At 38.9% G+C, this 12,215-nt stretch overlaps 1 protein-coding gene across 1 annotated transcript in view; it reads left to right on the forward strand.

The window, feature by feature from the left end:
- Window positions 1-3,479: 3,479 nt before the first annotated feature.
- LOC135051181 (prostatic spermine-binding protein-like) overlaps window positions 3,480-12,215 on the forward strand; it is a 34,131-nt gene continuing 25,395 nt past the window's right edge. The window contains exons 1-2 of the mRNA XM_063957301.1: window positions 3,480-3,575; window positions 11,723-11,813. Of these exons, the coding sequence (XP_063813371.1) occupies window positions 11,740-11,813 (74 nt within the window). The 5' untranslated portion in view covers window positions 3,480-3,575; window positions 11,723-11,739. The remainder of the gene's footprint in view (window positions 3,576-11,722; window positions 11,814-12,215) is intronic.

The following is a 12,215-nucleotide window of genomic DNA, read 5'->3' on the forward strand; positions in this document are numbered from 1 at the left end:
TTAAGATTAAGTTCTTCTGTTCCTCAAAGATATCTTTGACATGCAGAAGATTAGTTATATTAATTTAATTTCAATTTAGTTAATTTATATTTATTATTAATAATATTAATTTGAATGAATCACAATGCAGTGATAAGAAGAATTCTTAAAATAGAACAATAAGTTATAACATAAGAATATGAGCTATGGACACAGCACCCTAAAATGGACAGAACATGCATGGATGTATACTGGGAGGATACAGCACAAAATATAAAAAACATCTTTTATTTTGGGTGGACTGACAGAACACGCCTAGATGGACGGAGCAGTTGCAGTCCTTGGATGCATACTGGGATGACACAGCACAAAATATTAATTTAAATCAAAATATTTATATATTATTTTTTATATCACACATTGCGGTTACAGTGTCCCACAAATGAGTCAGAAATATGTAGTACTTTTTATATCCCACATTGGCGTTTACAGTGTTGCACAAATAAGGCAGAAATATATATTATTATACATTGCAGTTTAGCTTTACCAACAGCGTTGCACAATACATGTATGAGTAGGAACTAATATACTGCGGTCTGACCGGCAGTGTCACAGTACTTATGAAATAAAAATAAAAATTGTATGGAATACTGGGGTACAGCACAAAATACATATATTTTTATAATTATAATTTTAGGCTTTTAGTTTTAGCTTTTATTCCTTAATTGTACACTGGTGTGGAGCCCCTGGATGGATGGACAGATCGCCCCTTTCAGATACAGCAGACAAAGCAACCCTTTTTCAGATACTGTACAGCAGGCAGAGAGAGGACCCATTTTTCAGATACAGCAGACAGAGCACCCTTTCAGATACAGTAGAAAGAGAGAGCACCTCTTCCAGATACAGCAGTCAGAGAGAGCTCACCCGCCCGATGCCAGACAACACAGTACTGAGATGGACACATCCATCCAGGACCCTCTCCACAGCCAGAGTGAAGATGGCACAGATCACCAGGGACTTATAAAGAATCCAAAACCTGAGAGAATCCGATTGCTGGAAGATGACATTCGGCCTCGCTTTGGGATCCGAGAAAAGCGGGAAGTCTTGAGCTTGATTTGGAATTTGTAAGCAAGTCAACATCTCATGTCAACAAAATTGTGACAACAAAAACAAACACAATGCCCTTGCCTGCACATGGCGCCCCATTAGAAGTATGCTACCGCTGTGGTGTAGATACACATTCATCCAGGGACTGTAGGTTCAAACATGAACTGTGTCGCAAATGCAATAAAAAGGGGCATATTAAACAGGTTTGCCAGTCACAGGCATATCACTCTGGGGCCACTGGTGGGAGATAGATTCAAAGTAGATTAAGGAATATATTTGCTTTGAAAGACCACATGGTGTACTCAGGCAGTGGGAATGACCTGGGCAGTTTGGTAGTGTTTGCAGTAAAAGGTAGTGACAAGCAAGCAATATGAGTCAATCCACACATCAATGACCCTCCTATTATAATGTAACTGGACACAGGATCAGCAGTCTCTGTAATGTCACAGCAAGAGTACAAACACCATTTTAAAAATGTTAAATTAATATTAAACAAAACTCAATGCTGCTTAAAACATATACTGGGAAGACAGTTATTTTATGCGGGGTGTTGCCCGTACTTGTGTAGTATATTGGCCAGCATGAGACTCTGGACTTATACATTGTTCAATAAGGCAGCCCAGCATTGTGGGGTCGAGAACAGCTGTGAAAAATTCAATGGTCGGTCATCAAAAGCCTAAATGTCACACACACCCTGCCCTTGCCCCTTAACACAGTCCTTAACCAAGCTACTGCTGTTTTTCAACCAAACATTGCGACTTTGCAGCCTATCAAAGGGAAGAAAGTGCTCAAAGATGGAGCTGTTCCCAGGTCCCATAAAGTTAGAGTTAGACCAGCTGGAATGTGAGAAAATCATATGCAATGTAGCATGGAGCTCTTGGGCAACTCAATTTGTTCCAATTGTAAAAAAAAAAATGACAAGGTATGGCTTTGCAGGGTCTTCAAGGTCACCATAAATACAGTATTGCAAACAGATCACTACTCACCATTAACACACACAAAGGACTTTACAAGTACAATCGGTTGGTGTTTGGCATCCCGTCTGACCCTGCCCTTTGACAACGAGCCATGGACCAAGTGCTCCAAGGGGTTTCTGGTACCCAGTGCTATCTGGATGACATTATTATGACAGATTTGTCTGATGCAGAACACCTCCAAATCTTTAAGCTGGCGTTGCAGCAGCTTGAATAGTATAGGCTCAGAGTCAAAAGAGACAAGTGTGAGTTCTGTATGGCCTCTGCCACATACTGTGGGAACACTATTGATGCAAGTGGGCTGACCAAATGTCGAGAAAAAATGGAAGCTGTGTTAATGGCTCCCCCTGCCAAAAGACGTGTCCCAGCTTCGCTCCTTTTTGGGGTTCATTAACTATTACCACAAATGCTTGCCTAACTTAGCATCCTTTACATTAGTTGCTCCAGAAGGGTCAGAAATGGCTTTGGTCCACAGCTTTTACAAAGGTAAAGTACTTGATTACATCATACTAAGTGTTAACCCACTATGACTCCTCATTTCCTGTTAGAGTAGCCTGTGATGCCTCATCTTATGGCATTGGAGCTGTCATGCCACATACTATGCCAGATGGACAGGAGTGTCCAATAGCTTTTGCATCTTGGGCATTATCCAAGGCTGGATGTAACTATCACAGACTGACAGAGAAGCCTTAAGCCTAGTTTGGGACATAGAATGGTTCAATCATAACTGACCACCAACTACTTTTGTCCATCTTTAAACCTCAGAAAGTTATTCCTGTGACGGCGCCTGCAAGGCGCCATCACAGGAAGTATTTTATTACCCAACACTTTGTAATAAAACCCCTAGACTGATAGGAGAAGAAATTATTGCACCACAACCTTTTTCACATTTGCTATGCAAGAAGTGGGGGGATAGACAGCATCAAAAAGATGTGGGGGCACATGAATAGATGGAAATGCCTAGAGCACCCACAGACAATCTGACACAGCAACGCATGGAACATTTGTGTTGATGTCCTCTACAAAGCAGATATGTAATTGTCAAATTAAATCTAAATTAATATCAAGTTGCACTTATGATGAAAAAACATTTTCTAGACAAACTTCAACTGGTGTTAAAATAAGCTAAACTAAACTGAGCTTTTTCAGAAGAAAAACTGAAAAAAGTTTGAAAGAATAGACTGCAGGTTGGACTTTGAAGAGTTTTTTTTACACTTAAAGAAACCTTCACTACATATGTTACATCTGTTCAGTAGCAGGAGAACTGAGGCTTTAAATATAGGATTTTCTGTAACAGGATGTAGGTCCTGTTCTCTCTGCACCATGGTTAATCACATGTTTATGTCTTATTGTGCATGTCATGCCAGCTGCTTGTGACTTACATGTCATGTATTTGTCAAACAGCCAAAGGCTGATATACTCTTACCTCTACAATATATAAAGCCAAAATAATACACATACAGCACTACTGAAGAAAGATACTTGAGCTAAAGCCAACAAAGACAAAGTGAACTTGTAAGTATGTTCTTGCTACTCTTTGTTAGTATCTTATGTACTGGAAGCTTTCACTTTACGCACTGTTAACTTTTATATATATATGAAAAAAATGAAGTAAAACAAGCGCCTAATAGTGTCGGTGAAATAAAATCTGTGTAGTCAGGTGCAGTTATTAAAATAAATAACAACTTAACTTCAAATACTTTCAGGCAGATGACATTTGGAATCCGAACATGTAAAGAGAAAATGAAAGCAACATAGTGTGTACTGTTTTAAGGCACAATATTTTGCAGTGATATCAAGAATTAGGAATGTGGCTCATTCCAATTATTAAAGTAAGCAGAACTGATAATGGAAACTAGAATATATAAAAGACAAAGATTTCACAACAGCTTAGAAACTAGGAATGTGGCTCATTCCAATCACTGTTAAGCAAACATGGTAAAAAAATATAATAATTTAATAGACACAATCCTGCCAAGCTTAAAAGTAGCAAACATACAGGACAATTAAAATAAATAGGCAGTTCATCTGTCCATAAATGCAGGTAGCACACGTACAGGATTGAAAAAATAAAACAGCTAATCTGTCCGCATGTAGGGAGTCCAAGGGATAAGTAGCAGGTTCCTGTCCCAACGCGTTTCGTCCTATTAGGTGGACTTCATCAAGGGGATAGTCATTATGGGCACAAACAGGATATTTACAGTGCTAGTGAGAGGTCACATGTTGAACATGTGGTGTGACATCACTTCCTATGTATAAAAATCAAAACCAATATTTAAAACAGTGGGTAATTGAGGTGAATGCAGAGGTGTTGTATTATAAAAGCAGATTTTAATGGACAATAAAAAAAGTGGAGGTTAAAGAGAGCAAAATGGTGAAAAACGAGAGGTGGAACGCAAAAATGCGTCATTTCCGCCCGCAATTGCTTTGAGACGCAAATTGCGTCACTTCCGCCGATACTATAAAAATGATGAACCTAATGGTTATAAGTTTTATGCTGTCTGTGCTTGTATATACAGACATCCACAGGCAGCAATGATAAAAAGGTCGTGTATAGTGCAGAGATAAGGGAATAATAAGTAATGTGCTTGATGTATATTACGACGGTGGACCGCAAGTGTCACTTCCGCCTAAGGATTGAGACACAACCGCGTCATTTCCGCCGGGGGGTGAGAGAACAAAAAAGGGACATCTGAAAAACGATAAACTGCTGCTAACAGCAGGAAAATCAATCTAATTGATAAAAGGTGAAAGACAATCTGAATTGAAATTAGCGTAGTGCGGCGGTGGAACGCACACGTCTTCTTCCGCCTGGGGTTTGAGACGCATCTGCGTCACTTCCGCCGGAGACTATAACTAGTGACGATTGTGAATAAAGTGGTTTTGTATAACAAAACATATTAGTTTAACATAAGACAAAAATTATTGATCCTAGTAAATTAGTCCATAAGAGCTTATGGTGAAAGGTATAATGAATATGAGTTCAAACTATAATAGTTCATTGGTAATGACGTCATGTCCGGATGTCTGTAGCCGCAGATGGACCGCATATTGAGGTGCATAGTCACTTCCGTATTTCTTTTCAGAAATAATTTGAAATCCATGGATCAGTCATTCCTGGTAGTTATAATATCCAATCATCTTAATTCAGTCCCAAAATTTCATAAATGATGGATAGCAGAATCCTGCAATGTACAGCTATGAAAATATGATAATATATTGAAAAAAATTTTTTTTGAATAAAATATGTGTACAATAAATATATGTGTACTGTGAAGACATGATATTGAATAGGGTATTAGATTTTGGACATGCAGAGTGGTGATCATGCATGGTGAAGGACGACACTATATAGATAAAAGTATGGTGGTTTAAAGTAAAAGTGACATTAAAGGAAGGGTGCAATTTCAAATCCTTCATTAAATCCTAGAGGGGCCATAGTTCTTAATTCAAAAATCCAGAACATTTCTCGCTTTGAAAGTTTATTCAGGATGTCTCCACCACGTTCTCCAAGGCTAACAACTTCTATGCCTTTGAAAGTGAGGTCGTCGGGGTTGGAATTGTGTTTTTCCTGAAAATGTCTGTATATTGCATGTGTCTGGATTTTATTTTTAATATTTCTTACATGCTCTTGAATACGCAGTTTTAGGCATCTCTTTGTTTTCCCAACGTATTTACGACCGCAAGTGCACTCTAAAAGGTATACAACCATGGTTGAGTTGCAGTTGATAAATTGCTTGATGGTATATTCACGTGAGTTGTCATTATTGAAAAATGTCTTCCGGTTCCTATGGACAAGTTTGCAGCAATTGCAGTTCCCACATTTGTAACTTCCCTGGCATTTTTTTGTTGGTGAGGTAGATGATTCAGACTTATATAGGCTTGGTGCTAGGATGTCCTTAAGATTGCTGGTCTTTCTGAAAACAATCTGCGGTTTTGGGGGTAAAATATCCTTAAGGATGGGGTCCATCAAAAGTATGTTCCAGTGCTTATTTAAGGATTTTCTGATGTTGGCTTCATGGCAACTGTATGTTGTAATGAAGAGAGTGGTGTAGCGTGATTGACCCTGGTCCAAGATTCCTTGATCATTTTGTAGAGGATTCTTGTTGATTTTGTTGAGTGCTTTTGAGATAACGTCTTTCGGATATTCCCTTTCTTTGAATCTTTCTGCATACATTTGAAGTTGATGGTCTTGGTCTTCCTTTTGACTCCAGTTTCTTTGTACACGATGAAATTGGGAATACGGGATGTTGGTCTTCCAGTTTTTTTGATGGCAACTCCTATAATGCAGGTAGCTGTTTGTGTCGACCTTCTTGACAAAGTTGCATGTAGTGATCTTGGATTCTTTAGATGAAAGTATGAGGTCCAGGAACTCGACCTTATCTTTGTCATGCCTCTCAGCATTTCAAATTAAACTGGTTTAAGGAAATACTCTGGAAGAAGTTGAGAAATGATGATTCCGTTCCATCCCAAATGATCACTTATTATTCCCTTATCTCTGCACTATACACGACCTTTTTATCATTGCTGCCTGTGGATGTCTGTATATACCAGCACAGACAGCATAAAACTTATGACCATTAGGATCATCATTTTTATAGTATCGGCGGAAGTGACGCAAATTGCGTCTCAAAGCAATTGCGGGTGGAAATGACGCATTTTTGCGTTCCACCTGTCGTTTTTCACCATTTTGCTCTCTTTAACCTCCACTTTTTTTATTGTCCATTAAAATCTGCTTTTATAATACAACACCTCTGCATTCACCTCAATTACCCACTGTTTTAAATATTGGTTTCGATTTTTATATATAGGAAGTGATGTCACACCACATGTTCAACATGTGACCTCTCACTAGCACTATAAATATCCTGTTTGTGCCCATAATGACTATCCCCTTGATGAAGTCAACCTAATAGGACGAAACGCATTGGGACAGGAACCTGCTACTTACCCCTTAGACTCCCTACATGCGGACAGATAATCTGTTTTATTTTTTCAATCCTGTACGTGTGCTACTTGCATTTATGGACAGATGAACTGCCTATTTGTTTTAATTGTCCTGTACGTTTGCTACTTTTAAGCTTGGCAGGATTGTGTCTATTAAATTATTATATTTTTTTTACCATGTTTGCTTAACATTGATTGGAATGAGCCACATTCCTAGTTTCTAAGCTAAAAAGAATAGTTTTAAACAAAAGCTCTGTGCGCACTGTACTGCTGCCGGCTCTCAAAGACTCACACGAGGTCCCTTCACCCCTCACCAACGTGATACAATACAAAGAATAAAATTGGAGAAAATGACTTAGCCGGCGCTGTCAGATTGTTGTTCTCATCGTATTATGCCGTCAAACTCCCACTTGCACGGTATTAAGTTTCACTGTAGTTCTGTCATTATCACATCTGTAGCAAAAGTTCTCGAACTCGGTCCCTGGAATTACAAACAGTTCATGTTTTCTGAGGCCTAGTTTCTAAGCTGTTGTGAAATCTTTGTCTTTTATATATTCTAGTTTCCATTATCAGTTCTGCTTACTTTAATAATTGGAATGAGCCACATTCCTAATTCTTGATATCACTGCAAAATATTGTGCCTTAAAACAGTACACACTATGTTGCTTTCATTTTCTCTTTACATGTTCGGATTCCAAATGTCATCTGCCTGAAAGTATTTGAAGTTAAGTTGTTATTTATTTTAATAACTGCACCTGACTACACAGATTTTATTTCACCGACACTATTAGGCGCTTGTTTTACTTCATTTTTTTCATAATTTATTCACATACTGTATAAAAGCTGCCACTCATTTATAGATGAGGCGTGTTGTGTAAAAAAGAAAAAATTCTTTCCTTTACCTTGGTCTCTATTAGATATACCCAGGCGCTGTTCTCCACTGCTCTCATATATATATATATATATATATATATATATATAAAAGGCAAAAGTGGAAACATGCAGCGGCACTCAGAGACTGATCCCAGTAGTTAAAGTGCAAAAATAGATTTTTTTATTCCATGAAAAGCAGCAACACAAAATAAGGTGACCAACGTTTCGGGGCGCTAACGCCCCTTTGTCAAGGTATCACCTTGACAAAGGGGCGTTAGCGCCCCGAAACGTTGGTCACCTTATTTTGTGTTGCTGCTTTTCATGGAATAAAAAAATCTATTTTTGCACTTTAACTACTGGGATCAGTCTCTGAGTGCCGCTGCATGTTTCCACTTTTGCCTTATACTTACCATTCCAGAAGGCACCGGAGCTACATATTTGGGGTGAGTGCCAGCTCTTTTTGAGTCATATATATATATATATATATATATATATATATATATATATATACGTATAGCCAGCACTCTCTCTCCCAATGGTAAATTCTGGCCGCGGTGCACTCTGTACAATTCTGCATACCCTCCAATATGAGGCACTCAAACGGACTTCTCAGTAATAAATTCCAGGACACAAGCAAGTGTGCAACGTTTCGGCTTTATTAGCCGTTCTCAAGCAGTGTGATCACACTGCTTGATAACAGCTAATAAAGCCGAAACGTTGCACACTTGCTTGTGTCCTGGAATTTATTACTAAGAAGTCCGTTTGAGTGCCTCATATCGGAGTGTATATATATATATATATATATATATATATATATTATTGAATAGAATGATCTACTTGTATTGTTGAAGATGCTATTTATTTGAGTAAACTCAATCACATTTAATATTGAAAATTTTTTAGATTCTAAAATACATACAAATGTTAGGGTTGGTTAAAGTTTCAATATAATATACTAAACCCGAAGACTGGAATAGAGAAAAGAAAGAGCAGAAAGATAAATAAAGGCAATGAATGGTGAATACTACAGGGCTAGCCATGGAAGTAGTCTGGACAAGCCAGTCATGCATAATACAAAGCTAAACATTAATCTGACACAATAATCAGTTCTGTAATAGAGAATATACCTGGAACAATTAGTGATTTAGAAATTAGCACAGCATTGTTACAGAATATCTGCAGGCAATGTGCAGTTAGTCACCCACTGAAGAAGACATGATTACTGTATGAGTTATGATGGGTGAACCAGGGCCGGATTAAGGCTTCAGGGGGCCTGGGGTACTTTACACAAGGGGGGCCCCAGAGGACTAAATATAGTGTATATAGGAAGGGGATGTACCTTACATGTGTGTGCGCGTATATATATATATATATATATATATATATATATATAGGATAGATAAAAATATAAGAAGACAGCTGTTAGAGGCAGTAACAACATATAGCACATATTATTCAACAGAAAATGAGCGTATGTATACACTGTAAAAACAATATGATATCACACTGTAGTGCTCAGCTAGACTCAGAGGATTGGACGTTGTGGCTAGTCTGCGAGGCACAGGGTCACCGCAAACCTGTCACACAGTAGGTGGTGATAGTATTATGTGGAGGCATGATCTGCTTGCGTCTAGGGATAGGCAAGCTGATCGATACAACAGTGCAGGATTGTATAATCTGCCTGTCACAAAATGAAGTATATCAACTAATCCTAAACCCTATAGTACTACAAGAAGAAAACTGTTAACATACACACACAGTATACCTACATCCACACAGCATACATCCACACAAAACATCCACACACATACAGTACATACATACACACGACACACACACACACACACACACACACACACACACACACACACACACACACACACACACACCATACCTACATAAACTCACATAGGATGCATACAGTACATACACACACTACACACCTACCTACAAACACACACACACACACACACACACACACACACACACACACACCATACCTACATAAACACACATAGGATGCATACAGTACATACACACACACCTACCTACAAACACACACACACACATCATACCTACATAAACACACATAGGATGCATACAGTACACACACACACACACACACACACACACACACACACACACACACACACACACTCACACACACATCAGCATGCATACACACCTACAACACACACACACACACACACACACACACACACACACACACACACACACACACACCATACCTACATAAACACACATAGCATGCATACAGTACACACACACACACACACACACACACACACACACAATCGCATACACACCTACAAACACACACACACCATGCATACACACACACACACACACACACACACACACACACACACACACACACACACACACACACACTACATACCTACAAATAAACAGCATATCTACAGAAACACACACACAGCACTAACCAATTTAAGAGAAGGAGATTCATTTCTGACTGAGTTAGTTTACGCACAGGAGCTGCTGCTGCTGCTGCTGCTGCTGCTGCACATGCTCAGCAGCTCCTTCCACTGTGACTCATGTGTCCAGTACAGAGAGCTCTGCTGATCAGAGCTCTCTGTGAGGAGAGTTCTCGGCAGCTCGTTAGTGGCTGTGGGTGGTCCCGCCGGGTGCAGAGACGGAGATAAGGCTTTCTCCGTCTCTGAAACAGTTTGCTGAACTTAATAAAAAAAAAAAACATGCAAAACTGCCAGTGCTTCACGGCAGGCACGGGGGGCCCTTAAATTTGGGGGGCCCAGGGTAATGTGTCCCCTGGGCTCCCCCCTTAATCCGGCTCTGGGGTGAACTGAATCTTTACAAATTTACTTACAGAATTGAATCATTGGTTTAAAGAGTCTGCAGATAAGAGACAGACTCCAAAATAAATGTACTTCCCCAATTGCAATAACTTTTATTCCACAGTTTAGATTACTGTACTGTATGTGCAAGATCCAACAAGATACAGTACCTATCAGTATGGTCTTTCAGGATAGTAGGTTTCCACTCACAGACCCAGAGGACTGGCTCCTATCTATTGAAAGATGAAATCAGTGAGATAGCTGTCATCTATGTTATCACATCATTGTGCAGAAGTACAATAGTACACACTTCAGCTTTCCTTTACTGTAGAGATGAGTGGGTTCGGGGTTTACTCGGTTTTACTCGGATTTACTCGGTTCTCAAAACGGCATCTTATTGGCTATCCAAACAAGAGACATCCATGAGCCAATAAGATGCCGTTTTGAGAACTGAGTAAATCCGAGTAAAACCAAATAAAACCGAACCCTCTCATCTCTACTTTACCGTGACCTAACCTCTCATTCTCTACTAGTGGACACCGGTATTCATGGGGCTCACCTCTGTGAAATACTGTAGGAAGTAGAAGTAAACTGTGAGCTCTAAATAGTTTCATGGTATCTGTGCAACTTTAGCAAAACTGACTATATTTGGAGACTTATTTATTTTGAATAGAAATAACTTAAATAGATTTAAAGAAAATGACTGTACCTACAGTATATGTAATGCCTATGCTAAATTTACTCTCTGGCAGAATGTACTTAACTTCCCTGCAGTAAATGAATAGCTTGAATCCTATCAAACCACTGACATTCACCAGATAAACTGTATATTGAAAATCTGCTGAAAGAGGTACATGTTAGACAGTAATTAGTAGACAGTGTACTGTATATAAGAGTTCTTACCTCAAAGTAAAAAGTCCACAATGGTAGATTTTTGGAAGGACAGGATTATATAATTTCTAATTACTATCCTTATGTACAAACTGATTTAAACGTGTTATTAAATAGTTTTTCAGAGTCCCAAGATGAATCCAAAAGTGGTAATACTGGTGACAGCGATGGCCCTTCTCTGCCTTGCACCACTTGGGAAAGCAGATGAGTAAGTTGACTTCAGTTACAGTAAATTCAGTTATCATATTCTACTAATTTCCTCACTCTACACAGTCCACACATAACTTTACATATTCTCCCTTTCTAAATCACACAACCCTCTGACCCTAGGCCAACATTCCTGTGTGACTGGATCATACAGCCCAAGAACCTTTGCAATCTGTCTGGACTAATATGCAATGTGTAGCACTTGTGTTTGAAATGTCTGTTTCCCTCTGCATTGTAAGTTTGTGAACAGAGATCTCTTACCACTTTGTTTGTCTGTTATCACCCGTTCTTGTTTAATTACTATTCTGCTAATGGTTTGTTCCCATTTGAAAAGCACAACAGAATATGCTGGCAATGTATATGTAGATGGTAATAATAATAATGCAGCTGTGATCATGATAAA

The sequence above is a fragment of the Pseudophryne corroboree genome, chromosome 2, assembly GCF_028390025.1.
Source record: "Pseudophryne corroboree isolate aPseCor3 chromosome 2, aPseCor3.hap2, whole genome shotgun sequence".
In the NCBI taxonomy this organism is placed as follows: Eukaryota; Metazoa; Chordata; class Amphibia; order Anura; family Myobatrachidae; genus Pseudophryne; species Pseudophryne corroboree.